The sequence below is a fragment of the Melanostigma gelatinosum genome, assembly GCF_949748355.1.
Source record: "Melanostigma gelatinosum genome assembly, chromosome: 12".
NCBI classification, from domain to species: Eukaryota; Metazoa; Chordata; class Actinopteri; order Perciformes; family Zoarcidae; genus Melanostigma; species Melanostigma gelatinosum.
Window position 1 is genome coordinate 18739312 of NC_136645.1, and position 27999 is coordinate 18767310.

General features: G+C 47.0%; 1 protein-coding gene across 8 annotated transcripts; it reads right to left on the bottom strand.

Annotated features, from left to right (window-relative positions):
• On the bottom strand, positions 1-26482 carry mymx (myomixer). Of its 8 annotated transcripts, none has more exons than XM_079280784.1 (34): positions 25854-26482; positions 25219-25305; positions 23839-23982; positions 21075-21221; positions 20424-20615; positions 19443-19526; positions 19079-19197; positions 18865-18979; positions 18685-18762; positions 18460-18575; positions 16989-17151; positions 13828-13964; positions 13613-13712; positions 13115-13264; positions 12713-12862; positions 11932-12188; positions 10750-10885; positions 10266-10460; positions 9658-9810; positions 8557-8774; positions 8060-8243; positions 7806-7961; positions 7062-7439; positions 6743-6862; positions 3167-5041; positions 2668-2802; positions 2489-2563; positions 2305-2391; positions 2111-2202; positions 1909-1994; positions 1763-1820; positions 1451-1662; positions 875-1030; positions 1-776 (listed from the first exon to the last, which is right to left on the bottom strand). In XM_079280784.1, exons 1-34 carry the CDS (start codon positions 26331-26333, stop codon positions 523-525), a joined length of 7089 nt encoding a protein of 2362 aa, XP_079136910.1. In that variant the 5' UTR covers positions 26334-26482; the 3' UTR covers positions 1-522. The 8 variants fall into 8 exon arrangements, with proteins under 8 accessions (XP_079136910.1, XP_079136911.1, XP_079136912.1 ...); XM_079280785.1 differs by having other exon boundaries at positions 13613-13709; positions 19443-19529; XM_079280786.1 differs by having other exon boundaries at positions 3206-5041; positions 19443-19529.
• Positions 26483-27999: the final 1517 nt, after the last annotated feature.

Sequence of the window (27999 nt, forward strand, 5' to 3'; positions counted from 1 at the left end):
TAATGTTTTATTATGAATAGTCTTTACTACATTTTGTATTTAAAAAAAAAGTGTTAATATCAAACAAGCTCAAGCAGTATCAAACTGCTTATTTTATTATAAGGAAGAAAATGTTTTGGTGCACCACACGCTGTACATATTGTCAAAGCTTGGCCATAACTGAGTCAGCTTCTAAACTGATTCTCTACTGAGCAGGCCGGCTTCTCTACACAGAAACCGTTCACTCAATAACTCAACAATCCAAAAACTATGAAAGGAAATATGAAATACGACCGCCAACGTGTTTTTCAAAGAATCACACTGGAAACTACACGGTGCACACTCACACAGTAGAAACACTCAGAAGGACTGAAAGTGATTCATATGAAACACATCAAAAAATAAAACCGTGGCAGCTCTTCAGATCATAAATACAGTCAGTAGTAGCGTTTTCTTGTTTTGCTTTTCAACAAATATGTGCACTGCACATTAGAAACTATTTGTAAAACCCCTTTATTATTAAATCTTCTTTCTTTTTTGAACTCAGATGTCCCTTTTCCCGAAGAACTTTTTGAAGACGGACTTGGTGCGTGGCCTCGGCAGGCTGGTGTAGCTCCTCAGAGCAGAATCCTGACAGGTGTCCTGCTGCCATCCAGCAGCGGCCAGCAGCGGAGGCCCAGAGCTGCTCCCGCCTGATGACTTGTCTCCAACCACAAGAGTCACGCAGTAGTTGGAGCCTCTTTCCGGGCCTCCGCCTCCCGGCGTGCGCAACATGGGTTTGATCCTCTGAAACGTCGCTGAGGGAAAACAGTAGAGAGAGGCCAACTGAAAAACATCTGTTTATGATTCCTCGGACACATTATGTATCATTGAGTTTAATAACCGCACAACTCACCTGACGTGAAGGAGTGGGAGCGACGCTTGTGGCCGAGCCAGTCCTCGCTGCCGGAGATAGGGGAGTGAGGGGAGGAGGAGGTGTTGTCTCTGGACGCTCCAGACAGCCTGTGAGTCACTGTCTGCTTCAGACTGTCTTCATCATCATCATCATCATCTAGCGGGAGACAAAAGATGATCAAAAGCAGATATTAAGAACAGAAGAGACCAAGGGACAAAAAGTGAAACTTTTACTGATGTAACAGATGTGAGCTCCTGTGATACTCCAGTTGTTTAAGTGTGTGGTAAGACGATACCATAGCTCCCCCTAGTGGAGCATACTATGCCTGCAACAGCCTTTCACCATTTGCTCCCATGGCTGAGGGGGACTAATGATAGACGTCTGAAACACTACAGAGCTCAATGAAATCCCCAATTCCCTTTTTCAGCAGTTACCTCCAGAGTGAAAGAGCAAACAGAGTGCATCCTCTGACCACCGGTGGCTCGGTGGGGGCTAGTCACTGGCCAACAATACAGGGTGGGGCTTGTATTGCCACGTGTGAATGTGGAGCTGGTGCAACACAGCAGACGGCCTTACCACGGCGGCCTGCATCTGAGGAGATCGACCGCTCATCCACACTCCTCAAATGACTCCGCGGCATGTGACCGAACTCTCTGGTGAGGACAAATGTCTCTTTGGGTTGGGCGAGGCCCGGCGGTTTGCGCCGGGGGAACGTGGAGGTGACCTCGCGGCGGGGGGTGCAGTGGCATTTGGCGAGGCCGTGACATCCGGAGCAGAGGAAGGGCTTTCTGGGAGGTGGGGGAGGAGAAACGTTTCGTTTTAATGACAAAACATCGCTGCAAAGATTGGAAGCAACCTTTCAAATCGAGAGGAACCGTCACATCTTACAGGGAAATGGGGAGGTCTTGATCAGCGGGGACTCTCGAAGACGCCGACTCACTCGGGCCTTTTAAGACATAAAACAACCCAAATGAATCAAATCATTGTGATCAGTTCAGAATTAGTAAACACTAGCTCTGACATCCAATGTTTACCCGTGTTTGCTTGTATTTTCATCATCCATTTCTTCAGCATGAAGCGTGAGGAGGCATTGAGCAGGTATTCGGACCCGTCGCGGAGCCTGAGGGCCAAGAAAAGACCACCAGTTACATCCTCAGCCTGAGCGGTCGAACACACAGCGGTCTGCGTCATCTGCGCCACATCATCATTGTGATTTAGTGGCGATTGAAGTTGTACCGTAGTCTACAGCAGTTGGGTTTTTTGCCGTACTCTGGTGCAGGTGAACACTCGGCTCCCATGAGGTTCAGCGGCAGGCCGCATGCGGAGCTCTGCAGCGTAACACAGATGAATCACTGTTGACTTCTCCAATTCAATTATTTATCATCTCTGTTCTCTAGGGCTCTTATTGTTGTAGTTGTTTTTCTGCTTACCCTCAGTGTATCCTTTCTGTCCTGGTAGAAGCACAAGGTGTGTCCGTATAGGACGGCATGGTAGGAGCTCCAGCCTCTGGAGGCGGCCTGTGAAAATAAGATAAGAGTGTGTGCTGCTGCTGACTGCGGGCTTTACATTTGCTGACCGCGCGCTGGCTTACACAGAAAGCGGAGCCTTTCTTACTTTCTTTCCTCCCAGCTGCAGCTTGTGCTTCCTCTCCAGCGTCCCCTCCATAGACTGCAGCTCTGGCTTTCCACTCTGAGAGGGTTTAAGTTAACACCAACGTTAAGACAAAAAAGAAAAACTTCTCTCTTTTGTGGTTCATCTTAAGAGCCACATTTCTAAAAAAAAGTCACTCTCACCAGGTTGATACAGCGCCCTCCTGTGGCCATGGAGTCTTCCTGCTTCTCCGCGTTGTCCAGGCTTTGCGAGGCTTTTCTTTGCCGACAGACGCCATCCAAACCCATGTGAACCGACAGTAGACTCATTGATTGGTCCTGTTCAGAAAGAGAAGATCACACGGTCATCCCTGAGGATGAAATAGGAGTTGCTCATGCTTCAATATCAAAACCAGAACAGGGATAAACACTACGGTCCAACTACAGAAATCGCTGTATAAATGTGATACCACAGTGTCTACTACTGATTTTATAGGTTTTTCACTGCTGTGAGCACAACACACAACATTCTGATCCCTTCCATCGTACTTGTAAAGACATATCTCAAAAACCTGAGCAAATGAAACCAAACATGACCCCCATGCCTTCATGCCAGCAGGAATATGTTTTAATTTTGTAATTTCTGTAAACTGATCCATTCTCAAAGGTTTCAACATCGCAGTATCTCAAACGCTGACCTCACCTTCAAAGAACCTGCATGCTCCTCCACCTCCTCCCCCACCTTTGCCTCCTCCTCCTCCTCTCTGTATTGATAGATATATCTCTGATTGTCCCCCACATCTGGCAGCTTCACTGGATCAGATGCCGTCTCGTTCACAGCCACTGAGGTCTTGCCGGCTGGTTCCCTGTTAGGAAAGGCCGCCCAGGACCTCCTGTCTCCGGTGGCCCCTTTGGGGCTCTGCTCCTTGTCGTAACCCAGCAGGCTCTGAAGGTAGGGGGGCAGTTTAAACTCTGCCACCAGGAGGTTGGGTGCTGAGGCTGTGACCAGGTTCCTGTAGAGCACAGCCGGGGTCTTGGGCGAAGGTGAGCGGGAGAGGGGCTCCCTGGATTGGTCCGAGGGTCCGTGGTTGGGCTGGTACATGATGTCTGAGCAGATGCTCTGTCTGTAGTTTGTAGTCCGGTTCCAGATGTCCTCCAGTTCTTCCTCTTCCTCCTCGAACTGCTGGCGGTCGAGGTGGACGGGCTCTGTTTCTAGCTCTGCTGACGGAGCCGCTGATGTTAAAGGGTTCCCCTTCGTTTTAGCGCAGTCTAGACCCCCCACCTCAAAGGACACGAGCCTCCCCACCACGCCCTTGGGCTGCGGGTTCTCTGGACACGGGGCCTCGGTGCAAAGCTTGATGCTGCTGGAGGTGGAGATTCCAGAGTCCACCGAGTCCTGGCGAACACTCACCGTCGACTTCAGATTCACAACCATATGAGAAGCTCGGCTCAGACACTGCAGTCTAGGACTCTCTTCACGCACGACCTGGGGTCGTGCGTGTTTATGATACTGGTGTCCATTTAGGTCTCGGATGAGCGTGTGGACACTTGGGCATTCGTGTTTATGTGCAGCTGCATTTTGGGCTTGGTTCTCATAAATAGGGAAATGGGAATGCTGGCTGGTGGCATCTCTTTCAGCTGTACCGGTTCTAACCTCTGACGGCATTTTGTCCCGCTCCTGTTCTGCGTACCTGTGCGGGCCGGGCTGGGTTTTACACAGGCCGTTACACGGCACAGTCTGATCCTCATCTCCTCCCGGGGAGAGAGGCGGTTGTGGTTGGGAAATCTTTTTCACATCAGGCAGATCTTTCGTTTCGGGAAAACTGAGCTCTGCTGAGCTGTGTGTGGCGGCGGGAGTGGGTCGAGTCTGTTTGAAGGAGCTGAGGGCCGTGTGTCTCTGGGAGTGGGGGTCCGGATCAGTCCCCGCTCCTTTTTTGGACTCCGGCGGGGCGATGGTGATGATGTCCTGAATGCTGGGGATGAGGGTCATGTCCTTTGGTAGGTCGAAGCTCAGCACAGAGCCCAAAGAGAGGAATCTGCAGTGGCCTCTCGCGTGATTTGTGGTCGTCTCCTCCGAGACAGCATACGGAATGATGCTGTACACTCCGGCACATTCTGTGTCGATGTCCCTCAGCAGGGGATTCTTCATATAGGCCATAGCCTCGACCCCATCCCCACTCTTCTGTGAACTCTTCTTTCTTCTGCCCTCCTTCAGCGGCCACGTGTGCGTGTCATACGCGATCGTCTCGCAGTCATAACGGGGCATCCCTTCCGTTTGCTCCTCCACTCCCATGATTTTCTGAATGGTGTGTCTGCGAGCGTCTCTCTTCCTCTTCCTCTTCTTGCCCATTCTCTTGAGGCTGCTGAAGATGGAGCTGCTGCCGCTCCCTGCCGAAGGGCGGAAGGCTACGCTGGCCATCTGAGGCGCAGGCGCCGTGGAAGGTGGCGAGGAGGAGGCCAGCGAGAAAGTAGGAGAGGCTGAGGCTGCAGAGCGGCTCTTTTGGCGGGGCAAGGTGATACTCTCGTACACGGGGACCACAGCCAGGTTGCTGTCCTTGACATGCAAGTAGGTACTTACCTAGAAGAAAAGAAAAGGATATTAGGGGAGCTCTCGTGTCGTTGAGACTGTAAATGCTTCATCGCAAATAGTTAACCCTCAGAGAGACTCATGCGTGGAGCCCTGCAGCCCTCCGCGAGAACAAGAGCTGTTTTATTGTGTTACAGATGAATGACAACAGCGAACCTGACTGAGACCATTAGCTACTTTTCGGAGACAAACAGCCTCTTTTCCTCCACGTCCCACACATCCAAGAAGACAATGGATTCAGGAATGTACAAGCCTCACACAGCAATGCAAATGTATAATTTATATATCTTTAAAAAACACGAAAGACATGAAAATTAGATGAAAGGACAAAAGAACACGGAAACAATTGCAATCGCACACTTGTGGGACTTAATCAAAGTCATATGTGGCCGCACATGCCGTCATATGCAGCTGTAATGGCTTGACCTTTCAACTCTGTGACTAAGCTCTTGTTTCTGTGGAAGCCCTATAAATCACGGTGTGCAGTCTGGGGGCCTTTCTTGAAAAGTTCAGCACCGGTTCTTTGTCGAATGCTGCCTGTATTGGCGTCTGGGACGCAATCCGGCCCATTTTTGGAGCACAACTTTGATAGGAAGTGAAGGTGCAGGTCACTTATTTTACACAACCGGAGGCACAGCGGCAGGAAGCCGAACAAGACCAGATGTGCACCAAGCTCGCAGTGAAATGACAGAAGGAGAAGAGAAGGGCTTCTTAGGAGACTGTGCTCTCCTTACTCATCACCCTCATTCTGTATCTGCCATCACTGCTCTCCAGCGTTAAAGCCCGGCTCATTCAACCAGCTGAGCTCCAAAGAAACGTTCTGATGACGGAGGAAAGTTCTGATTCATTGTCTGATTTTCAGTTGGGAATTGAACCATTTATCCGAGTTTACACAAGACAAGCTGACAGGGCAAAGTGACTGCTGACAGATGAGGTGGATTCACATCCACGATCTAAAAGATACACATTTGTTTCCAAAGCTTACTGAGATACATCCTTGTTTTTAAGGCTGGCATGTTTGACTCTTTTAAATCCAGTTTCTTATGCCACTTTTATTTACAGAAAAGTGATCAATACCTTTAACAAGAACTGACATAACTATTTGGGCTGGCATCAAACTATGTGTTTGGTTTTGGTTAATTGTACGTATTATAGTAACTTGTGAAAACACACAGTTACATTTCTTCTAAAAACAGAACAGACTTTTGTTCATTAATTGGAGATCATATTATGGTATTACAACACTTCTGTCATTACGTCTGTATTTTCACAAATGGATTGTAAAATCACTTTTCCCATCCCGTTGGAATGTGCTTCATTGAAAACAGAATTTATTTGGTTTTGGATTTGCATTTACGACTGCAGTTAAGTAGGAAATTATGACTTTTGACAGTGAAATGGTTTGTTATCTTTTCTCACTTCTCTCACATTCACTGTACATTTTCCAGCCGCGGTGACTCTCGGAGACGGTGTGAGTGTAAATATGACAGCACTCTGGCATGACTCGTTTCCCTTCACGCTCACGCCTGGCTTGCAGGCCAGCAAACAGCCCAGTGAAGCCGAGGACCGGCTGTACATCGTAACGAGGGTTAGTGGAACATGCTGCGCCCCAGAAAACAACTGCACACAGCATGCGGTCCCAGCACACCTTGAGAGGCAGCATGCAGCGCCAGTTCACACCACGCAATTTACCTCATTTGCACTCTGCCGATAAATCGTTCTCTTTCTCTTTAAACTACCAAAAGTATTTTCCAAAAGCCCCTGGCAGCGCCTCCAAAAGCTTTTAGTGGCAGAAGATTGAGGCACAGTGGGCTGAGGGAGAAAATGGAGGGAAAAGTAACACATGAAGGCCAAAGGAGAGGGAGGAGTGAACAGCAGCAGATAGCCAAAGGAGGGAGATCCCATGACAGAGAATCCGTGTCCCTGCATTGGCCTTTTGGAAACAGCAACAAATATCATTTCCTTCAGTGCTTTCGAGGGAGAAATGTGAAGTAATGAGTGTGTTTCTCACCCTGTGGACGGGCTCTGAGGTCTCCTCCATTACCTCGTCCGTCCTGGCAGGCGGGTCAAGCACCTGAACCTGGCTGTCCCCCTGTCCCCCAAAACTCAGGATGAGGTTGACCGTGCCCCCTAAAGAAGGGCTGCCTGGCTCTTTGAGGACCACAATGGAGGATTTGGGAGACTTTGAGGAGGGGGCCTCGCCATCCTGCGGTCCGATACTGTTCATCACCTCATACCCGTCCTCGAACTGCTTGTCCTCCTGCTGCTCGGCTTGTCTGCGCGGCAGCGATGAGGATCGGCCGTCTGCTGCTGCCTTTAATTCGTCGTCATTGGCGGTGACAAATGGGGACGGATGGGACTGGTGGGCTTCTAGCTCAGGGGCCAAACTCTATGTAGGAAGCCATGGAAAGATAAGTTGACAAGTATTCACACTGATGAATAAGTACTGAATATATACGACTCATATTTTCAACAGCAGGAAACATGTTAATGCCCTGTTAATCTTTCAGTCCCTGATTGTTAGGATGTTGTGACTTATAAATTATTTAGATTATCGTGATTTATCGTTTCATTACGTTTTTTATGATCCTGAGGATGCCAAAAACTTCTGTCCTACTTCCGGCTCGAATACAAGTTGTTTACACAACGGGTAAAAAAATGACGTTGTACAAAAAAGATTAGATTTTCAAGGGCTTTATTTTTTGTTTTTACAGCTCAGCCTGTTCCTACAATAAACGCCTCTCTGCTTTTTTACCTCTGTCAATGGAGAGCACGCTGTGGCCTCAGAATAAATGTTATCTTGTGAAGGCTCCTGTCTACTCTTCTTGTGAAGCCACTGTTGTTTCTGAGCCCTCCAGTGCACCGAGATCCACCCAAGCATACTCCTCAGTTCCTCCATGCGCTCTCTTACCTGCAAACACATTACTCAGGGTTTGTAAAAAAAACACAAATCAAGAAAAAACCAACAATATATTCAAGGGTTCGCAGTGAGTCATCAGTCGCGCTCACCATCTGTGTGAGGTGGTGTTCTTTGTCTAACAAATTCCTCCCCGTCTCTGCCAGCTCGTCAAACTCGTCAAACTTTTGCTCGATCTGCATGTCCAGCTCGGCGGCGAGCGGCCTCTGGCCCTCCCTCCCGAGATGCAAGGCGGCGTCTGAGAAAATGCACGACCGGGTGTCTTCTGTCCATGAGCTGTTCAGAGGAGAGGGGGGAGGGGGGGCGGAGAAGACAAGGAACAGGGCTGTGAGAAAAGCCATACATTCGGAAAAAAGACAAGAAAACATGAGAATGACCAGACTCTCCCTGATAGAGCAGACATTCATCGGCATGTCACACTCGGCCCAGGAAACGCGCGCTGACCTCCTCCGCACGTCTTAAATTATACACCAGGGAATGACAACGAGAACATCCTGTTCTTCCCATTGAAAACACATCGTAATGGGCAGATGTTGTCACAAAGAACGTCTGGCAGAAAGGGGTCACGACGTCCCGGCGCCCTGCTTACATCATGGCGAGGTAGCTCCTGAAGAAGTCCTGGAGCTGCACAAACTCTCGCAGATGTGACCTGTTCTCCGTCGCGCTCTTCCCCAGCTCTGTCCAGCCCTCCATCATGGCCTGGATCTTTGCCCCGAGCATGTGCACTCTCTCTGGGCACAGCACCTCCAAGCGAGACGTCTGGTTCTCCATCTCCTTTACCTCCTCCCTGATGACCTCATAGTCAATCTGTGGAGAATCACAACAAAGACCTATCATCTCCCATCAGCCTCTGTGTCACTCAAACAGCATGTATGAGTATGACCTCACCCCCATAGCATTATGCATATCATTCGGCTACATGTGGTCTGCATATGGGCTGCCACGCTGTAGCGAGTTAGCCATCTTGACCACTTTTTTGCCTCCTCTTGACGAGGCGGTAATTAATAGCGCTGAGGGTTCTCTGGGAGTAACGCTTCGTAACGTTTCTCGGCTACAGCGGGCCTCAAGAACACCGCGTTGTGGATGCCTGCCTGCTGACGGCACAGTTATTTCAGTTCAGGGGGGGGGGGGGATGAGGTCATCTCTGCTCTTCAATGGTATCGAGTCCAGACAGCTGTGTGTGTGCGTGTGATAAACATAACACTGCCCAAAAAATGACTCACGCAGGACTTTACCAACATCACGTCTCCAGCCCCCGTGACCCCCCCAGACGCAGAGAACACGCCGCGCCAGAATTGCTCACAAACGCACGCGCACGCTTTGAGAGCGAGCAGAACAATGATTCACACAAGGCGTAAATAAATATCCCGTTTGAATAATAAACTTTTGCACGCTCTGTGTGTGTGTGTGTGTGTGTGTGATTGCATGGTGCAGTTTACATATTAACGCAAACACGGCACAAAGCGGGGTGGGCTGGCTTTTTTTTTTTTACATGTGAGAAAATCTGGCACAACAGGAAACAGGCTGTGGAAGAATGTTTTAAAGGCTAGTGCGAGAAAGAGAGGGGGGGGGGCTTCCCCTTTTTCACTACAGAGAGCAAAGATCAATAATTCAAAGTCAATGGATTGGAGTACTGGATCGTATTAGCACCAGTGAATCATTTAGAATGTTTACGCCGTCCTCCTCTCACCTCCAGGTGGTCCTGCTCGTCCTGCAGAGCCTCGAGGCCGCAGCGGTCTGGCTCACACTGGACGGCCATGTCTGTTTCCTTCTCCAGGATGTCCAGGCCCAGCGCCTTGCTGCGGCAGAGGCACTCCTCCACGTGCACCGCCAGGCTGGCGTGCTGGCGAGGCGCAAAGTCATCATGAGCACTCGTAGGATGTCATGAAGTCATTATGCCTTGACTGTGTGTTTGTTGTTTTCCAACCAGAGCCACATTGCAAGTTAGTGTTTCCAAATGGAGTCCCTTCCGGGTGTGTGTGTGTGTGTGTGCTATTTTGACAATTGTTCTGCTTTCTTACCAAGAATAAATCGAATTAACGCGAAAACACTGATGCGAGGGGGAGTGGTGGCTCGTTTTGGGGCCGATTAAAGTACGTATAGCCACAGACAAAAGGAAACCAGATGTGGCTCTATTGGTTTGTGCAGCTGTTTGTGACAGAAGTGGAGGGACTTAAAAAAACAAAACCTTCAGCACCGTCTAAGATCACAACAACTTAACAAACATTGCGGCAACCATCGGATCTAATGAACTGGAGCTCTCAATAGTTTGACGTAACCCGTCTCCCGTCTCCGTACCTTGCTCAGCAGCTCATGGATGGCCTGGTCGTGGCTCTGCGACCGGCCTCTTTCCCTAACGGTGTCATTCAGCATCTCCACGGCCTCTCGTAGTTCCTCCACAGGGTCCCCCATGCTTTCTATCAGGGGCTCCCCACCGCCACTGCTTTGGAGTCCCAGCAATGTAGGAGCTGAGGAAATCTCACTGTGAAGAGGCTGTTAGTTACAGAGCGAGAGAGAGAGAGAGAGAGAGAGAGCGTTGTTTTCAGTCGGGTCCAAAATCATTCAAAACGATCTGCAACATTTTTTCACATGCGGTATCGAGCCACACAGGGAGTTTGTGTTTGTGTTTTTAGACATTCATCACTCCTTAAAATTCCATTCCCCATGATTGTATTGGGTTGGTGGCAGCTCACATACGAAATATCTCAAAACCAAACCATTAGGTCAAGAGAGTTTTAATTTAGGTGAAATGACCCTTTAAATGCCGCTCTTGGTGTCTCACCTGGCCCAGACTGTACTGACTGCCGCTGAGCTCCTGGCTCTCCTCCAGCTCCACGCGCTCCAGGAACTCTGTCAGCATTCGTGTGTCCTGCAGCTCTGAGTTCTGCTGGGTCAGGGCACTTTGGACACGATGGTACCTGGGAGACACACACACACACACACACACACACATCCAGCAGCAATGTATTAATGACCGGCCACACCTCAACTCTAATCCGCATATGTACAGAACAAACCTGCATCCTTCAGCAGAACCACACTACAGAGGCCGCAAGCAAGAGTGCTGTTTGTGTAATCATATATCACGTGTCACATAAACATTTCCTGTACTTCAGAGCATGAAGGTGCCCTGTCCGTGCAGAGTTTATGTTTGAGATGGTAAAAGGAGCAATTTCAAAGGGTATTTTTTCGAGGATAAATGAGCCTTAAGTTGCTTGTATGCAGTGTTAAATAATGACATCATCCCAAGTGTCTCACAGCTGCTCAGTGGGAGCCTCCACCTACACCAGTGTCCATCCCTTCCCCATCTAACACCCCCACCTATGGAAACATTTAAACTGGGCCCGTTGCCTTTCTTTATTTTCTTTGGTCAACTTGTCTGATCTTGTGTTTATGGACACAGGTAGGTACGTCCAGCGAAGCAGCCGACTTCACGGGCAACTAGGGAGTGAGAAGCGTCCTCTTGCAAACACGGAGCAGGTGACTCTGACACACACTGACAAGCTGTGGGTGAAGTGCACGTCAGGACTGAGGGGGGGGGGGGGGTAGACCTCGCTAAGTGCTGTATGAATCACGGATGAATAAACTCGAGCCTGGCAAAGAATGAGCGCATGGAGAGTATTTCGTTTCTGCCAACTTGGACAAAAAAAAGGCAGCATAGAAGTTCTATGGCTATATATATATATATATATTTTTTTTTTTTTGTGGTTTATGGTTGTTTATCTTAAATAAGAAATGGGGATTTTCATGAATAACCTCTTCCATGTTGGATTGCAGACATGGCAAGCCCAAACCTGCGACCTCTTGGAAACGCTGACAAAATCCCCTCTTCATTTCCTGACCACAGTGTCGAGCGAAACCACCAGAGTGTGATTGTTCGGATCCATAACCGCGCGTCCTCCGCGATGACAGACATCAGGGAGCTAACCCGGCCCTCTCCACCCTCCTCCTCTGACAAACTCACTTTCTTTCCACCTCCTCCATGCGCGCTGGCAGGCCTCCCGTGTGTGGGTGACTGTGGCTGTGGAGACGCTCCACCTCCCGCCTCAGAGCGCTGAGCTCCGGGCCGCGGGCTGCCACCTCTTTCTCCAGCAGACAGCTCGCCCTCTCGGCCATGCTCATCGTCTCGGGGTCACCAGCGAGAGCAGATTCCTTCATGGAAAGCTCCACGGACTCCAGCCAGGCCTCCACACTGCCCAGGGCCTGGAGCACTTTCACAACCTGCACAGTACAGAAGCAGAGAGGCTAACGAGGAAGAAGTCCTGCTGCAGTCATTTCCAAGAGATTTTGGTGCACTGCCAAAACAACCAGAGGTGATGGACTGCACAAAGAAAACAATAATAATAGGTTTTCCTAATGGAAGCAGACCATGCTCTGAACTACATCTTTTGTAATAAAAGACTCAACTAAGTCATCAATCTGGGGGGATTTGCAGCCTCTTTCCATCCCATAATCAAATTATATGGCAGCGCGATTTATATCCCTTGGATTACTTGGATTACCCCCTCATACATTTTGGGGAATATCCCTTGCAGACTCTTCCAATTAAGATGATGCAGATGAAAGTAAATGAGTGTGCGTGAACAGCCCAGGCTGAGGGCCAGCAGAAAGCTTCTCCCAATGGGAGAACTGATCCAGAATCATCTTGTCATAACCATACATTTCCCCTATAAATTCAGAGGTAAGTAGAAGGCGGGGTATGACTCAAGAGGAGTGCCTGTTGTGAGATATTTTATGAACATTACCCGAAAACCCAACTCCTCTGAGGCCTGCAGAAACACTGCGTTCCTCTGGTGCCTCCTCCGCAGCTCCTCCCACAGGACTTCCAGCTGGCCGAGGAACTCCTCTATCTTGGCGCTGCCCGCGTGCTGAGCGCGGACCAGCCCGTGGCCCTCCTGTTGATGGAGCGTTAGGCCGATGAGAGCATGTGACGACGAAGGACTGGAATTCACATTGCGAAATATCAACCTAAACTGAAGCTTGGGGCAACCAAAGATGAAATGTCAGCTCGTTATTTGATTCATACACAAACCAGGCCTGTCGAGGTGCCCAGTTGGCAAAATGTGGGAGATATTTTCATTCAAGGCATTCATCCAGTGCGTATGTTTGAAGACAAACTGTGAATACGACAGTGTGCCTTGGCTTACCCGCTTGACCACCTCTATCCTGGCCCTGTTGGTGAGAATTTCTTGCTCCAGAGCGTGTTGACACCTCCTGGCCGCCTCCAGCCCCTCGAAGCTGGCTATTGAACACACCTGTGTGGCCATGGACACGTTGTCTTTCAGCCAGGACAACGTCTGCGATGGAAAGGGGAGCGAACAGGGGGAAGAGACAAACAGATTAAAAGAGGAATTTGAATAACGGAAGAACAGGAGAGAGAGATGCCACAGGAAGCACAGTGACCACGATCCAAGGAATGTTCCTCACACCGGCCAGTGCACAGTCACAGCTGAAATGCATGACGGCTTTGTCTCATTTAAAACATGTGACATAATGTCTGTGGCCGGTTACAAGACAAGGGTGTTATAGCGATAAACACTGAGGGTGAGGTCACACGATTTCATTTAAGATGAACCATTTTTGTTTGAACAAAGCATGGAGACGGTGTTGAAAGGTGACTTCTGGCGTGAAAGAGGTCGGGTCACCTTGTTGGCAGACACAGTGAACTTCTGGAGCTGCGTGTGAAGCTGTGGGTGGCCTCGCGGGGCGGCGGCAAGCTTGGGCTCTGCTCTGGGCTTCCTGCTGCTGCAAAGAAAACACAGACATGTGATTCCAATTATGACTTACATGAAGACCTCTCATTATATAAGTGGCAGAGAGAGAGAGAGAGGGGGAAGTAGAAGCCGGGCCGAAATGTCACCTTTCCCCCTTCAATTGACGTCTGACGATGACATCATTGACACAGGGAGGGCCGTCTCCCGTGGGTGAAGAGGTGTGGTTCGCTGGCGGCTGCTCCTGGCTTTGTGTTCTCCTCCCGATCCCCCATTCAACAGTACTCTGTGGACAAAAGAGTCAAAGTCTCCGTAGGAAAAAAAAAAAAGAGAGCAACAACACGACATGTGAGTGACGTTCTGTGTTTTGCTTTAGTCAGTCGCCCCTTCCAATAAATGTTGACTGGATGCATAAACATCTCAAACGGAGGATTGGATACTGGGAGCAGTCACAAGACAATGAGGCGTTGCTGGAGCTCATCTGTTACTAATGTGAATGTTACAATGCGGCTGGAGGCCGGACAACGTGGACAGCTGCCCAGATCAAAGAAAAGCCTCTCCTGTAAACGACACAAAGCAAGCTCTCTTACAAAAGGTTGGCTCCTCTCCGGGAAACAGCCTAAAGATACAAGCTGTGTCTGTTTAACAGCGTCACAATATAAAAACGCTTAAATATGTTATAATTGCTTCATGAATGAACACATTAGGTCAAACATGGTTGCCAACATGTGGTGGACCACTTTGGTGACTAAAACCAGCCGACGCAGTTGGAAATATGAGCCATTTTTAAAATCCCCTATCCCCAACTGCCATTAAATACAGCAGCAGTGTTTTTTCAGCCTTAGATACAGATTTCCATGGGCTGTTCGCTCTTTACTCTGTTTAGAACTATGCAGTGGAGTTTGTAGCGAGGTCAATGCATGCGCTGTAGACCTTGTCTATGTGCAGAAATAAGTTAAAGACGTCAACGGCCACTCAGCCCCTTTTAATAATAATAATAATCGGAGTGCTTTAAAGGTTGGCCAAAGGACTCTGCAGCAGGGTTTCCAATGCGAGCTGCATGGACCTGGACCGTTACAGAGAACACAGTGGGATGACGGTTGGTCTCGTTACCGACAGCAGTCCACTGCAAACATCTCAAACGTTGTGCTGCAACAGGGTCCAACAGAAGTTATTCAAAAGTGTGTTGTGTTTTCTCTCTTTTCATTACATTTAAAGTATGTGGTTTCTAACTGTGTATCATTTAAAACTGCAAAGCACCAACCAAGGTTTTAAAAAGAACTTTACAAGTAAGGTTTGTTGCTCACCAACACTGGCTGGCCCAAATATGAAACAATGAAATGAACTGTGGATTCAGGAAAACATTCTCTTATGCTGACATTTCCATGCCTAACTGTATGAATAATGCAGACCGAGCTGTGTTAATTATTCCATATAACATAATGTATTTTTCATATGCCAGTAAAAACAGTGCTGACACAAGTAAGGCCTCTGCAACAATCAGCAAGGCAAATATGCATCTGTCAATGCTTTCACTTAAAGCGTTGACTCTACACGGCGGCCAAAAAGCACAAAACGGTCATTAATAATGGTGTTTTATGGAGTAGCTTTGATTTGACCGATGTTATTTTCTGACTGGGCTTACAGAAGAAGTGAGTCCGAGTGCTGGAGAGAAGTGTCGCCTCCAAAATGATGCGAGAGATGCCGTAATTTAAAGAGGTCTAACATCATTTACTAACATGCCAGTCATTTTATAGGCCGGTCTGAGCTTGATTTCATTTGATTTCATTTGATTCATTTGACAGGGCCGATAACCATCGATGACGTCTCTTCCCCAGATATCTGCTTCTGTCCTTCACCCTTCACAGTGGCTTCCACTCTAAACAACTCACGCACTCAACATCCGTATGAAAAATAATGATGTCAGCCACAGCCAAAAAACATTGTCGTTCAATGACTCGCTGTCATTCTCAGTGGTATTCTGAGTTGTGAGACCTCATGCAATCATCTCCTATTTCAGCATTCTTCTCCCTGTCTTGGTGCTGTTGATTCTTATCTGTTCTCTACCGATCTCCCCCGCGTGTCTTTCTGCAACGTGCTATGAAGTGATGTCAGCCAGGAACTATCACTTAGCACCAATCCCATCTGGTCTGCAGCCCCGGCATCTGGCTAGAATTAGTCCGAGAAACAGACGACAGCCATGTTTACCTCCAGCGACTAGAGGCCATACTACTGCTGACACAGACACGGACGTATAGTTTGTCATGCATGTACCCATACGCATGCAGACAATAAAAACATTTGCCGTTACTTCTTTTAATCGAGTCAAATTGCACCAGAGAAGGAGAGACTGGCAGAAAGAGAAGTGTGTACGTCAGCATGTCTGCAGAACCACTGAAAGTACTGTCTACCAGCACATTATGCAAATGCCTCAGAGTCACTATCGGCCCACTAACCGGTGCAGCTGCATCTCGTCATTTAAAAAAATTCTGTAGGCAATGCAGCACACCCGCGGGCCGGAGTCAAAGTAAAGTATCTGACAAATTACTTTTACTGTTCAACTTGTGGCCGTTTGGGCTCGGGGGTTTTGTTCGGGGTGTGTTATTAGTCCTTCCATAAAGAGTAACAAGAGGGGCTCTGACAGACGGAGCACCCAGGTGACTCCCAGTGCAATAAAGGCAACGAGCTCAGCGCCTGCCTGCTGGCGTGAAGGTTTCCTCGTCACAGGTGGCGAGGCTGCGGGGCCAGTCAGTTAGAGCCTAAAAACATGAGCAGGGAAATAAAAGGAACCAGAACCACAAGGAGAATGGAAAGAGTGAAGTCTTCTCTACCGCACACTTAGGTTTCTGGATAGACTTCTAAAGGACGCCGACAGTGTTTCCTCGTAGCTTTAGGAGCAGTGGGGTTACTATAGGAGCGCCCACGTGTTCAATAAAGTGCTGGTACAGGCCTCCAAGATGAGGAATGTCGTGTCTGAGGAATCCACATGCTTCCTCACAACTCGTACCTCACATGATGTTATTAAGTGCAACTAACTAGCTGGTAGGATGGAAAACCAGCAGGTTGTTGGGTGCCAAGACTGGAAGCCACTGCTCTATACAGCACATCTGACAGACCATAAAAACACTGTTATTTCGGAAAAGAATCCTGCTTAAATAGTAAATCAGCTATTTTTCAACCCAAAGGACAAAGTGCGTCACTTTCTGCAGCCACAGATGTCGTGGGACTCGAAGGGGCTGATGGCGCTGTTCTCTCCAGAGCCGCAGTGTGGTTTCTCCTGTAATAGAACGAAATACCGAAAGCTACTTACCACGCAGCCTTTCAGACGATTCTGCTCCTCCTTCACCTCCTTTCCCATGATCCTTTGCGTCTCCGTTCCCACGCTGCACTGGGGTTCTCGGGCTGGTGTCAGGGGGTCGGCATCTTCCCTGGTGAAAGCGGAGCCAGTGGGAGGGAGTGCGGTCCTGTCAGTCCTGCAGGAGGAGCAGAGTGGGAGGTTACTGTGGTTACTGACAGCAGAGCTCCAATTATGGCTCTGAAGTTTTCCACCAGTGTTTGTGTTATTTGGTATGAATAGCTATGAAACACAGCTGATAAGACAGACGAGATGATGTAACGTTTGGATCTAAAGATAGCCCGCTGACATGAGAGGCTCTCAGCCGGAGAAATGTTTTGGAAAGCAGGAGATGTTGGAGATGGATGTCAGAACTGTGGCCCAGAGTTACTCCTGACCGTATTCATCTTCATACAAATGGAAAGTGTTTCATCTTCTTTGTCCAGGTATAAGGATTGCATTGTTATCCATTGGCCAGTCCAGCACCTTAATCCAGTAGAACATGGAAAGATGAAAACTGCTGGACGGACTGAAATTAAATCTGGCATGAATACTCATGGTCCCCGGAGGATATCTCACAATCATTTCAATAATAATAATAATAATAATAAACTTAATTTATACAGCACCTTTCAGAACAAAGTGTTGAAATTTGATGACCTTTTAAATTTCGGACATTATTCCAAAGAATGCCACGTTTCACTATGCATGCAGCAAGGCCGCAACAAATGTGAATAAGTCAGTATGGGCCGCAGTGCATAATCAGTATATAAATACTCGGTTCCCATTTTACCACAGCATTTATATGTGTACTCATTAAGTAGATATCGGTTCTGATGGTCTAAAAAGAGTCTAATGATGTAAAACTCTGGACTCTAACTGAAGGCTATTAAAGCAACGATACATTTATTTTACAAATGCAATAAAAATAACAAAATATTCTTGTAAACGTGTTATATCTCAGATTCAGCAGACTACTCACGGCATTGACGGCACGATTTTAATAGTGAGAAAGAGAACAGACGGCTTTGCCAACTTGAATCAGTGTCAAGACATTATTCACCGAGCACAGTAATCAAACACATGGTCAAATTCCAAAGCAGTGCAGAGAACCGAACATTACAAACTAAAGCAGTGGGTGGTGAGTGATGCTCTGAGTGGTGGTTGGTCTCCAGACATCCAGACAGACCGGTCCTTGACTTTGCTTATAATGTTTCACTGAAGCAAACCCAAATTCAACAAGGCTAATCAAGAGCGAGGGAGAAAACCTTTATACAAACGTCAAATGGAAAAAGGCTTTTTATGTCGGGTACCAGAAGAGTAATAACAGAAAATGACAGTTCCAGCTCAGTGGAAACCTGTGGAGGACCAATTACCGGGTGAAATGGCCCATGTACTCCCAGGGGCCACCAAAGTTGTCGGCGGTGTGCTTGGGCTGCTGTCTCACCTGAAAACCTTCTGAAGAAGCGCCCAGCAGTCCTTCACCTCGCTCTGTTTCTGTGCGACGCCGGCAGCCAGGGCAGGATGGAGATTAGACACCTGGGACACGCTCACATCGAGCATCTACCACACACAGGCCTGCAGGTTAGGTAGAGAAGGCCTCTGCAACACACCGTCAGCATCTGATGATGCAGTGCTGCTTTAAATGTAAAATAAATAAACAGATTCCCACCATGATTTGACTGGCGATGTCGCGTATTTCTCGATCTCCACAGCTGTCCAGCTCTTTGGACGCAGATATGCTTTTCCACTGAAAGAGATGGTATGTGTCAGTAAATGTGAGCGAAACGTGAACCTCAGATCTAATTAGAAGAAGAAAAAAAAAACACATGAAGCTGCCGGGGAATTGTACCATGTTATTAATAGCAAACACGGTATTATCGGCCTGTTGGTAGAAAGAGGACACCTCCAGTGCCAGCTGAAGATTTTCATGTTGGTTTTTCAGATGAGACTGGACCTTCAGCCACCTACGCGGAGAAGACGACACACAAATCAGTCTTCTCTCTATAGACGCAAGATGTTTCGTTCAGCACACCACTTCAACTTGAGGGACATTTGAGGTGTACATTTTGTTGATGTGTTTCCTCTTGCTGGAGATGTTTTTGACGTCTGTCTTCCCTTGTTTCTCCAGCTTTAAAGCCAAGTGGTTGATCTCCTCGTGGAGGTTTCTGTATAGCTGCTCGTCCTGCAGGGAAACAGGGGAACACAATCCAACCTCAGCTGTCTTTGCCATACACACCGTGGGAGACAAATAACAGTCAGCCATGGATAAATGACTGGGAAACCAGAATTGGATTATAAACTATATTAACATATGGGAATGTGGATATTTTTTACTTCAATGTTGTATAACGGTTTTTCTTCTTTTAAAAAAAATCAATGTTCTGTTAATTATTAATGTCTCTTTAATTGTTCCATTACGACACTCACCTGCTTCAGGTCTAAAATTCTCCTGGTCAGCTGCATTTTGTCAACATTTCCCCCCAGGACGTTCAGCAGAGACTGCTCCTCTTCCTGCTGGCACACATAAAAGTCTGCGTTTATAGCCCCCATTAGTTCTTTTCAGAGGCACCAGGATGAAACCACATCAGCCCTGCTACCAAGATGCAGAGCAGAAACAGCCTTCAGCATGAGGTGAGGACTTGGTACTAATGCACAGAGAAAAGGATGAGTGGAACTAAATGGAGAATGCAGTCTCCTCTGGGGATGGATGTTTTATAGACTTCATAAGCAACATCCTCCATTACATTCCCACCACTCCATTATCAATCATTAGTTCCCTTGTGGCAGACATGAACAGAAAGATAAACACAGACCTAAAACGCAGATTGCTTTTTGATAATGATGGGCAGATGTTTTACACCGGTGAATATACACAAACAAGACACGCCTTCAGGATACTGAGCTAATTTCCTGTATTAGCAAATGCAGTTCTTTTGCACCAATTATCTCGGACGACTGTTGATCAGAGCTGCGTGTCCAGTCGTATCTGCCTCTGGGTCAACTGTTTTTTGGTTTTAGCTGTTACAGTCGGAGAGCTTCATTGCATTTGTGTTCAGATAAATGGGGAAAGGAGGGGAAGAGATTTGAGGAGGTGGTCAAAATTAGAATCAGAATCAGAATTATTAAAATTAAAAAGGGTGAAATATCTGTGAAATTCAATTGAAGGGGCATTAGAATACAAATAATAAGTACTCATCTCACAATAGTGAATCAGTAGAAAATGCAAGCAACATGCATTGCAATAAATCAAAATCCCAAACTGCTCAAATTGATGAAAAACAACCAATATCATTGAAAAATGCTTCTAGTCAATACTTCACAAAGTTGAACTGTGACTCTGAAGAAATGATTCATTGCATTTAAATCCACTTCTACACAACAGAAAAGGACAGGAAGGTTTTTCTTTACCTTCTGTTTAATCCACGCCTCCAGCTTGTCCACCTTTTTGTTGAACTCCTGCAGGTTCTTGGCTCCACCCAGGGCCCTCGTCTGGTTTGCAGCCGTCTGTTTCAGGGTCTGCCACTGATCCCTGAGCTGGCTGAGCTGCTTCTTCACCAGATCAGAGGTGGGGTTCAGCTTGCAGATCAACTGCTCACCCATCTTGGGAAACAGAAAGTCAATGCTTCATTTTAGGTGTAGCTCAGACAGAGCCGCCAGACTAACAGAGGGAAGTGACCGAGTCGGAGTCATTGCTTATGTGCCAGTAGGCTTCACAGATGTTGGAAAACTGCCATTTATTTCTTGGATATACCCTTGAAAAAGTCTCCCGGTTCTGGGTGGAGGTTAATTATCAGCAATGTACCATTTCCAAACATTTTCCCCTGAGCGAGAAAGTATAAACTGGCTTGACAGAGACGTCTGGAACACTGAAAGTCTGCTTTTCTCTCTGGTCTACTGGAAATACCTACGAGGCCAAGCTTTGCATTCAGATCTCCATTACCTGTCAAAAAAGTTTAAATAAACATCTCAGTTTGAGTGTGGGTTGCTGTGAAGCGCTCGCTCTGGCAACTTGGTAATATTTCAGTTTGAGTCCGTTCCCGTGTCGGTTCTTTTCCTCACCTGGTTGAGTTGAATTAGGGTGTTCTCAAAGTCTTTGAGGTCTCTTTGAAGCGTCTGCGAGGCTTCCTCCCAGTCCTGCAGGGGGCAGCGCTGAACGTTACATCCATCCTTCAAATCCTGCAGCTTGCCTTTGATCCACGCCTCTGCCTTCATCACCAACAGACACAAATGTTTAGGATGTGCTCCATGCTGTGCACGTCATCGTCAACCAGTTAATAGACCAGTCTGTTAATAGACCTGATTCAGCTGTTCGATGATATTGCCCTTTTATTTTAAAGGTAAATGGGAGAATGTATCAGCTTTGAGATGATATAAATGATATAGTTTGGTAACATGGCAGAGGATGGCTTCATTCTTGCATGTATAAATGTTATATTTGTGGATATATTTGTATGGATCAACATTACTCATGGAAACATGTACAAAATGATTCCTTTTTGCAGCATTTTCTATGAGATTCATATCTGGAGCTTTCACAACTGAGGCTCATCTGGTTGTGAGACGTGGACTGTGTACCAGGACGCTTGACACAGTGGTAAACACAGTCATATTTCTGCTCATGAGGGGAGCAAACAGGCCACATTTTCTTCCCTGACTCGGAGTAACACGCAGCTTCAGACACATCAAGAGCAGCCCTTTGTTCTCCGATGTCATGTTATGCAGAGCAGAAGTTTCTCTTGGCGAGGGCCATGGGCTCCGTCGCATCAGGCTTTGTCTTGCAGAGCTGCCTTTTCTGGCAACATCTGTCGGGAGTGAGAAACTTGGGAGCCAGGTGGCCAAAGTCAGAAAGTGTTGGAAAGTACAACATGTTTGTTTTCTGCAAAGAACTCAGTGTGGAAGTGAGTGACCCGCCCAAGTGAAGTCACAATAATTGAACGGATTAATGAATCAACTCCGGTTCTTCCGCTTCTCAGACGGATCCCAAGCGAGTCACACAATTGATGCTTTATTTTCCACAGTGTTGCTATTGTGTAGAATGTCAACTAACAGTTAAGCACACAAGTGAGTAGTTATTTCCCAAGGGATTTAGCACGACGACGATGAATAATACACTCTAGAGTCAGCCTTTTTGGATCAATAAAACATCAAGACCACGGCCTCTAAACAACTCTTTGCTCCAGATTCAAATGTGATGTCACTTCCCCCCCCCCCCCCCCCCCTGTGTTGAACAGAAGGAAAAGAGCTTGACAAAACAGGCCTGCCCCCTATCTCCTCACACTGGCTCCCATGGCTTTATAATGACCTCATACAGGAAGTCCATGATTCATGAATTGTTTTTTTCCTGTCCACTCTCCACAACAATTGTCTGTTTATCAAAATGTACAGTAAGGCCTCAGTCTGGCCACAAAGAATAGACTGCCAATGCAGGCAGTTCAGATTGTATCACCGCTTCTGATTCTTTTGTGAGAAATTTATGGCCACACAGGGAAACATGGCTGCAGTCAACATGGACCAGATTTAGAAATAAACTCCATGTTTGTTGATGATAATCTGTAATCAGAAACCAGCCATTTTCACTGTTGCTTTTCGTTACTACAGGCTTCAAAGGAACCCAATTTTAGCATCTTAACTGGAAAATAAGTGCACACATCTTTACACTTTATAAACTGTTTACCAACATGCCACATTTCCAGCCCCTCTATGCAACTCGGCCCCCGAAAAGACTGCGTGAGCGGAGGATTCTCGACTTTCTCTGTCATGAGAAGGAGACGGTGAAAGGCGAGATGTTTTGCAGAGCAGCCTCGGAGACAGATGGCCCTCAGCGGGCGCTGTGCTTCTCCATGTGGTGACCTGCTTTGCTCTCCCAGCTTGAAACACTAGGGGCCTTTAAAAGTCCCTCTCTGGAAAACTCACTTCCATTTCGACAGCGATGTAATACTGAAATAACACATTTTCATCAGCAACAGCGGTAAACCAAATCCCTGTAAAACAAGCAGCTCCCCAGGTACCGAAAGCTCTGGTTGTTTAAAGTCCTCTCAAATACAGTTCAAATACACAAGGCTGTTTCCTCCAAAAGCAAAAGAAATGCAAACTCCACTTAAGAGCAAAGGGGATGCGAAGCTTGTTAACATTAACGACGTGCTACAGGGCCTGTTTTCAACACACACATACATCATATGTTTCCTGCAGCTGACACATCCTAAATTAATTTCTGATGACTGGAAGTCAACAGCCTATCACTGGATGGTATAACGGCTGGCGACGAAGCCAACTGGTGGACAAAATGTCCGTCGGCCGAACTCGCAGAAAAATGTCCCTGTACACTGGGGTGGACGCAGCAATGAGATAACAGCCAGTTGTGCTGCTTGGCTGAGTCTCTGCGGGCCATAGGCGTGAAGAGATGGAGCCAAACAATGATCTCATCGCGAAGTAATTGCTTCACTTGTGGCGGTTTCCCCTCCCTCGCTTCCCTCAGCCGAACACAGCTCACACACAGTTCTCGGGACAAAATAAGAACCAGTACATATTTTGTGCTCCTCGCAGGGCCCTTCCATTCTGATTACATCTCAGCAGTGCAACTTATTGCTTTTCAGATTCCAGCTACTTTTGATGAGCATTCTTTTTCTTTTACATCAGAGGAGATGAGAGATAAGTTACTCTGGTTTAATTTAAAAGGGTTTAAGACATCTCCATCTGCATATTCTGGAAGAGTGGAGTGGAAAAGTGCACCCTCCTCAAAGGGAGCTGTGCAGTTCAAACCAACGCTGCATGCGATAAACCCGCAGGCTGACCATGACAAACATCTTACCATCTTACATCTTACCTGCAGTGCTTCCTTGTTGAAGAGCGAGTTGCGCTGAGTGAAGCAGTCACTCTGGGACATAACTGCTGCAGACGCTCCATTCTGTATGTGCGGATGACTTTCTCTTCTTTGGGGCTCTTTCTGCTGCGATTCAGGCACTGAGATCTGTGTGAGCGCACAACAAAACGACAACAGTGTTGAAAGCACGATGGCATTTTGACTGTAACAATAATCCAATAAAACCTGAACACCAGATGATGCTTGCCTCTGATAAAACTTCCTTTTTACCATCCAGAGACATTATAAACTTGTCTGACACCCAAGGTCCCTCTTAACAAAGGCCTACTGTCAGCACTACGTGAGATGAAATGAAACACGACTGGCACCAGTCGAGCATTCCCGCTGCTCTCCAATCAGGAAACATCTGGGCACATGAAGGAAGCAGGAATGGGCAGATCCTTGGATGTTTTTTTTTTTTGCTGTCAGCCTTATAATATGTAAACATATCACCTTAAAAAGGACTTTTGGTAGATCATACCTGAACAGGTAAAAGCACCACCACCGCCTCTCGTGTAATTATGACCATTTTTCAGGTATTTGCATGAATAACACATGAGAAGGAGGAACAGCAAAGTATTGTTGTGGTTACAGAATAAGAGGCGATGAGTGCTGTCGTTTGTTTTTTTGTCCTAAAAGGGGAAATGAGGCCATTGCTGTGCCAGTGTGTTATTATAAGCAGCCTCCAGGAGGACTTCAGCAAGCCTTTTCTTTTGTTAACATCTTCCCTGACCTCATGTTTTCCAGTGAGCCCTGCCTCTGCACGGTCTGCTGTAACAGAGCACTTCATCCACAACACACACCGATGACTTCAATGAGAAACAGGCCAAATCCAACAGCCCATTGACTTTAAACAATATCCTACAATATATGTGCTATTTTTTCCTCCTTTAATACATTGCAGTTATTAAACAAGAGGACACAACAGGCTGTTTGTGTGGCGTTCAAAGACACGCAGCTCTCACAACTTAACTGGTTTTCCACCTCTGTGTGACTTCGCTCCAAATGTATAACATAATAAACTGGTTAAGTTTGGTGAACAGAGCACATGACTTCACTTCCTTAACTCCAAGAGATCAATTTCACAGCGAGCTAACGTTATAAAGACCGCACTGTCTCACAGCAGAACAAACGCAGTCTGAATAAAGTTGGGAAAAAATAGCACAAATCTCAAAAACTAAACACTCATTGTAAAAAAAGGTATATATTTTAGGCTTAATATGACAGTCTTAGGCTTTTTTCATTCAACTTCTATTTACCGAGATAAAAACACACAAAGTCATTTTTACTGAAGCTAGCTGTTTGTCATATAGCAGTTAGCCAACGTTAGCATCTTAACGCTACCTGGACGGGTTTCTCTCCGTTCAGTTTCCCCCTGGTTTGTCCCTGCGTGGGCTGAAGGTCATCGCTGCTGTCGTTTCTGAGTAAAACCTAAAATATTAAGCGGAAAAAAACAAAAAATAAGCAGGTGGTAGTGCTGAAAATAAGCCGTAAATAAATTGAACAAGCTGGACAGGACGACAGAGATAGTGGAAGGCAAAAATAATATTTATGATAAAGCAAATATATGTCGATCACGTTCTGTTGGGATAAGTTGCATTTGTAAAACAATGTCATAAACCAATGTTTCTGAAAATATTTTATCATTAAATTACCAAACAGTGTGTTTTTGGTCGTTTTTAGCACATACACTGCTAAATTGTACTGTATGTTGAAAAACATACATACAAAATGTCTTTTTCATGCTGAGTTTGAGGTTAATGTCTTTGTTTGAAGTGAAAACTGTTGAAAGTTATCACAAAGATTATATAATTAATGTTACACATATATTTGAAGATATGTATAAATATATTTTCTTCTTTATTTCGTAAAATTGCCTTTTCATTATACTGCAACATTGAAAGAAATCCCACCTGGTAATGTATTATTTCCTTGGTTAATATTTTGGCATATTTACATTAGTAAAGTGTGTCTTGTACCTTGAAGTGAGAACTGGGCTTATTCTCACAGCTCACTCCCACAATCCTGGGCAGATGTGGATCTGATGTGCTGCTGACATTGTTGTTGTTATTGTTGTTTTCAGATGTGGTCCCTGTGATGGAAAGCTGTGACACCTTGTTCTCTGATGTGTCTTTACTCCCAGAGATTGTGATCTTCTTGATGGACCTGGAGACGGCGGAGGGAGAGGCCACGTTCTGGTTCAGGTCGTCCTCAGCCGCCATGTCCTCCCGCTTGTGCCTCACGGGTGCTACCTGCTTGGCGATGGGCGAGACGAGACAGGGGCCGTGCGCGCAGACCTGGGACCGACTGAGGTAGAGCGAGTTCAGGTTGTGTTGTAGAGTGCAGTTATCCAGACTCTGGCTCTGCAGATAACTCTGTGTAAAGTCCTGGCATTTTGGCACTGACAGCCTGGTCCCAATGGTGAAGGGCTGGACCTTCCTCACAATGCTTTCAGACATTGCTGGCAGTGTCCAGGTGAGAAAAAACAAAATATTGTCCAAATGGGAATTTAAAAAAAGAAAGAAAGTCTTGTGACATCCCTTTGTACACTCTCCACACAAACCAGCTCTGCTTGTCCGGTCTCTGCTCAACAGGCAAGTGGAGGGCTGAGCAGAAAGTGGAGGGAGAGCTCAGTTCTCCACCTTCTTGTGCATGTTGAGAATGCACAGCACACAGCCCAGGACGGCTTCCTTGGACTCCTGGGATCGAATGCGGTCCCAGACGTGACGCAGCGCCGTGCCAAGGTGGGCAGCGCCGGTAGAGAGGCTTCTCCTGAGGAACCGTGCCACTGAGCTTGCCAGTCTGCTACTGAAGAGCCTGATAAGCAGGGACCGCAGCAAGATGAAAACTGGCATGCTGCCTGCCTGTGCTTCGAGAAGAGAAAATTTAAAAAAAAGGAAACTGAAAAAAAGGAGGGGGAAAGAGGAGGGTTGGTTAACAGACGGGATGAAGTCACCATTCTCTCTCTCTCTCTCTCTCTCTCTCTCTCTCTCTCTCTCTCTCTCTCTCTCTCTCTGTCTCTGACGCCAGCGACAGAGCGGAGAGGGGGTTGTAAAGCCTGGCTGTCAAAACTTCCCCTCTGAACCCGAACAGAAAATCTGTCCAGATAAGAGGCGAGTAATGGAGTCAGAGGGAGAGAGACCTCTGTCGGACCTCTTCAATCACAGTTTACCCTCTATGAGGTAATATCCTCAGCTGAAACAAACTCACACACACACACACACACACACACACACACACACACACACACACACACACACACACACACACACACACACATACACATGCCGCTTCTACCTTACCTCCACTTTGAAGTGCAGAGGAACAGATTCAGCCCTGAGGTGTTCTGCTCTACAAGACTAAAAAAATAAATTTCACAGGCAGTAGGCTTGTACAAAAAAAATCCAGTTTGAAATCTGAGGAGAGAGTAAGCTTCAGAGGCTCATGTGAGCGCCGTCGGTCCGGGAGTGAGAGTGCTTCCTTCAGCTCTGAGCCTCTCCCCATCAGCGAGGAGCAGTTGTCACTCAGGCTCCAGCTGAATGGGACAGCCCTGATGCTCCTTAAACCACATAGCTGCTGGCATGACAAGCGTGTGTGTGTGTGTGGAGGGGGGCAAATTACAGTCAAGCAGATGATGGCCCCTATACCACTCCTTGACGGTGGCAAGGGTTCAACAGAGCACATGTCGGGCTGACTGATTGGAATGGCAGGGTTTGGCGTGCGTGTGTCAGGGGAGCAGGGATTACTGAGCAGAGCAGACAGCCGGGAAAATATTTTTGCAGGGAGCAGAGAGCGGAGAATCTGCTTCCACTGGTGAAAGCTTTCCCCAAAAAAGGAACTCGCACTCTTCACTCAGCTGCTCTCTGACTTGACCCCCAGCACCTGGTTGAATGGCTCGCAGTACAGCTGCTAAGACACTCACAACAAAACCAAGACAGTGTTTTGCACTTTTAGAGCTCTCAAAACTACCCATGGAGTGAAATTACATGATATTTATGAATAGAAACATTAATGAAATACATTCATTCATGCGCTCTGATGTCACCATGTTTTGCTTTGTTGTTTGAGTCGGGCTAGGACAGCCAGCAGCGGGACAACAACCCCAGCGGGGCTCCGTATGACAGA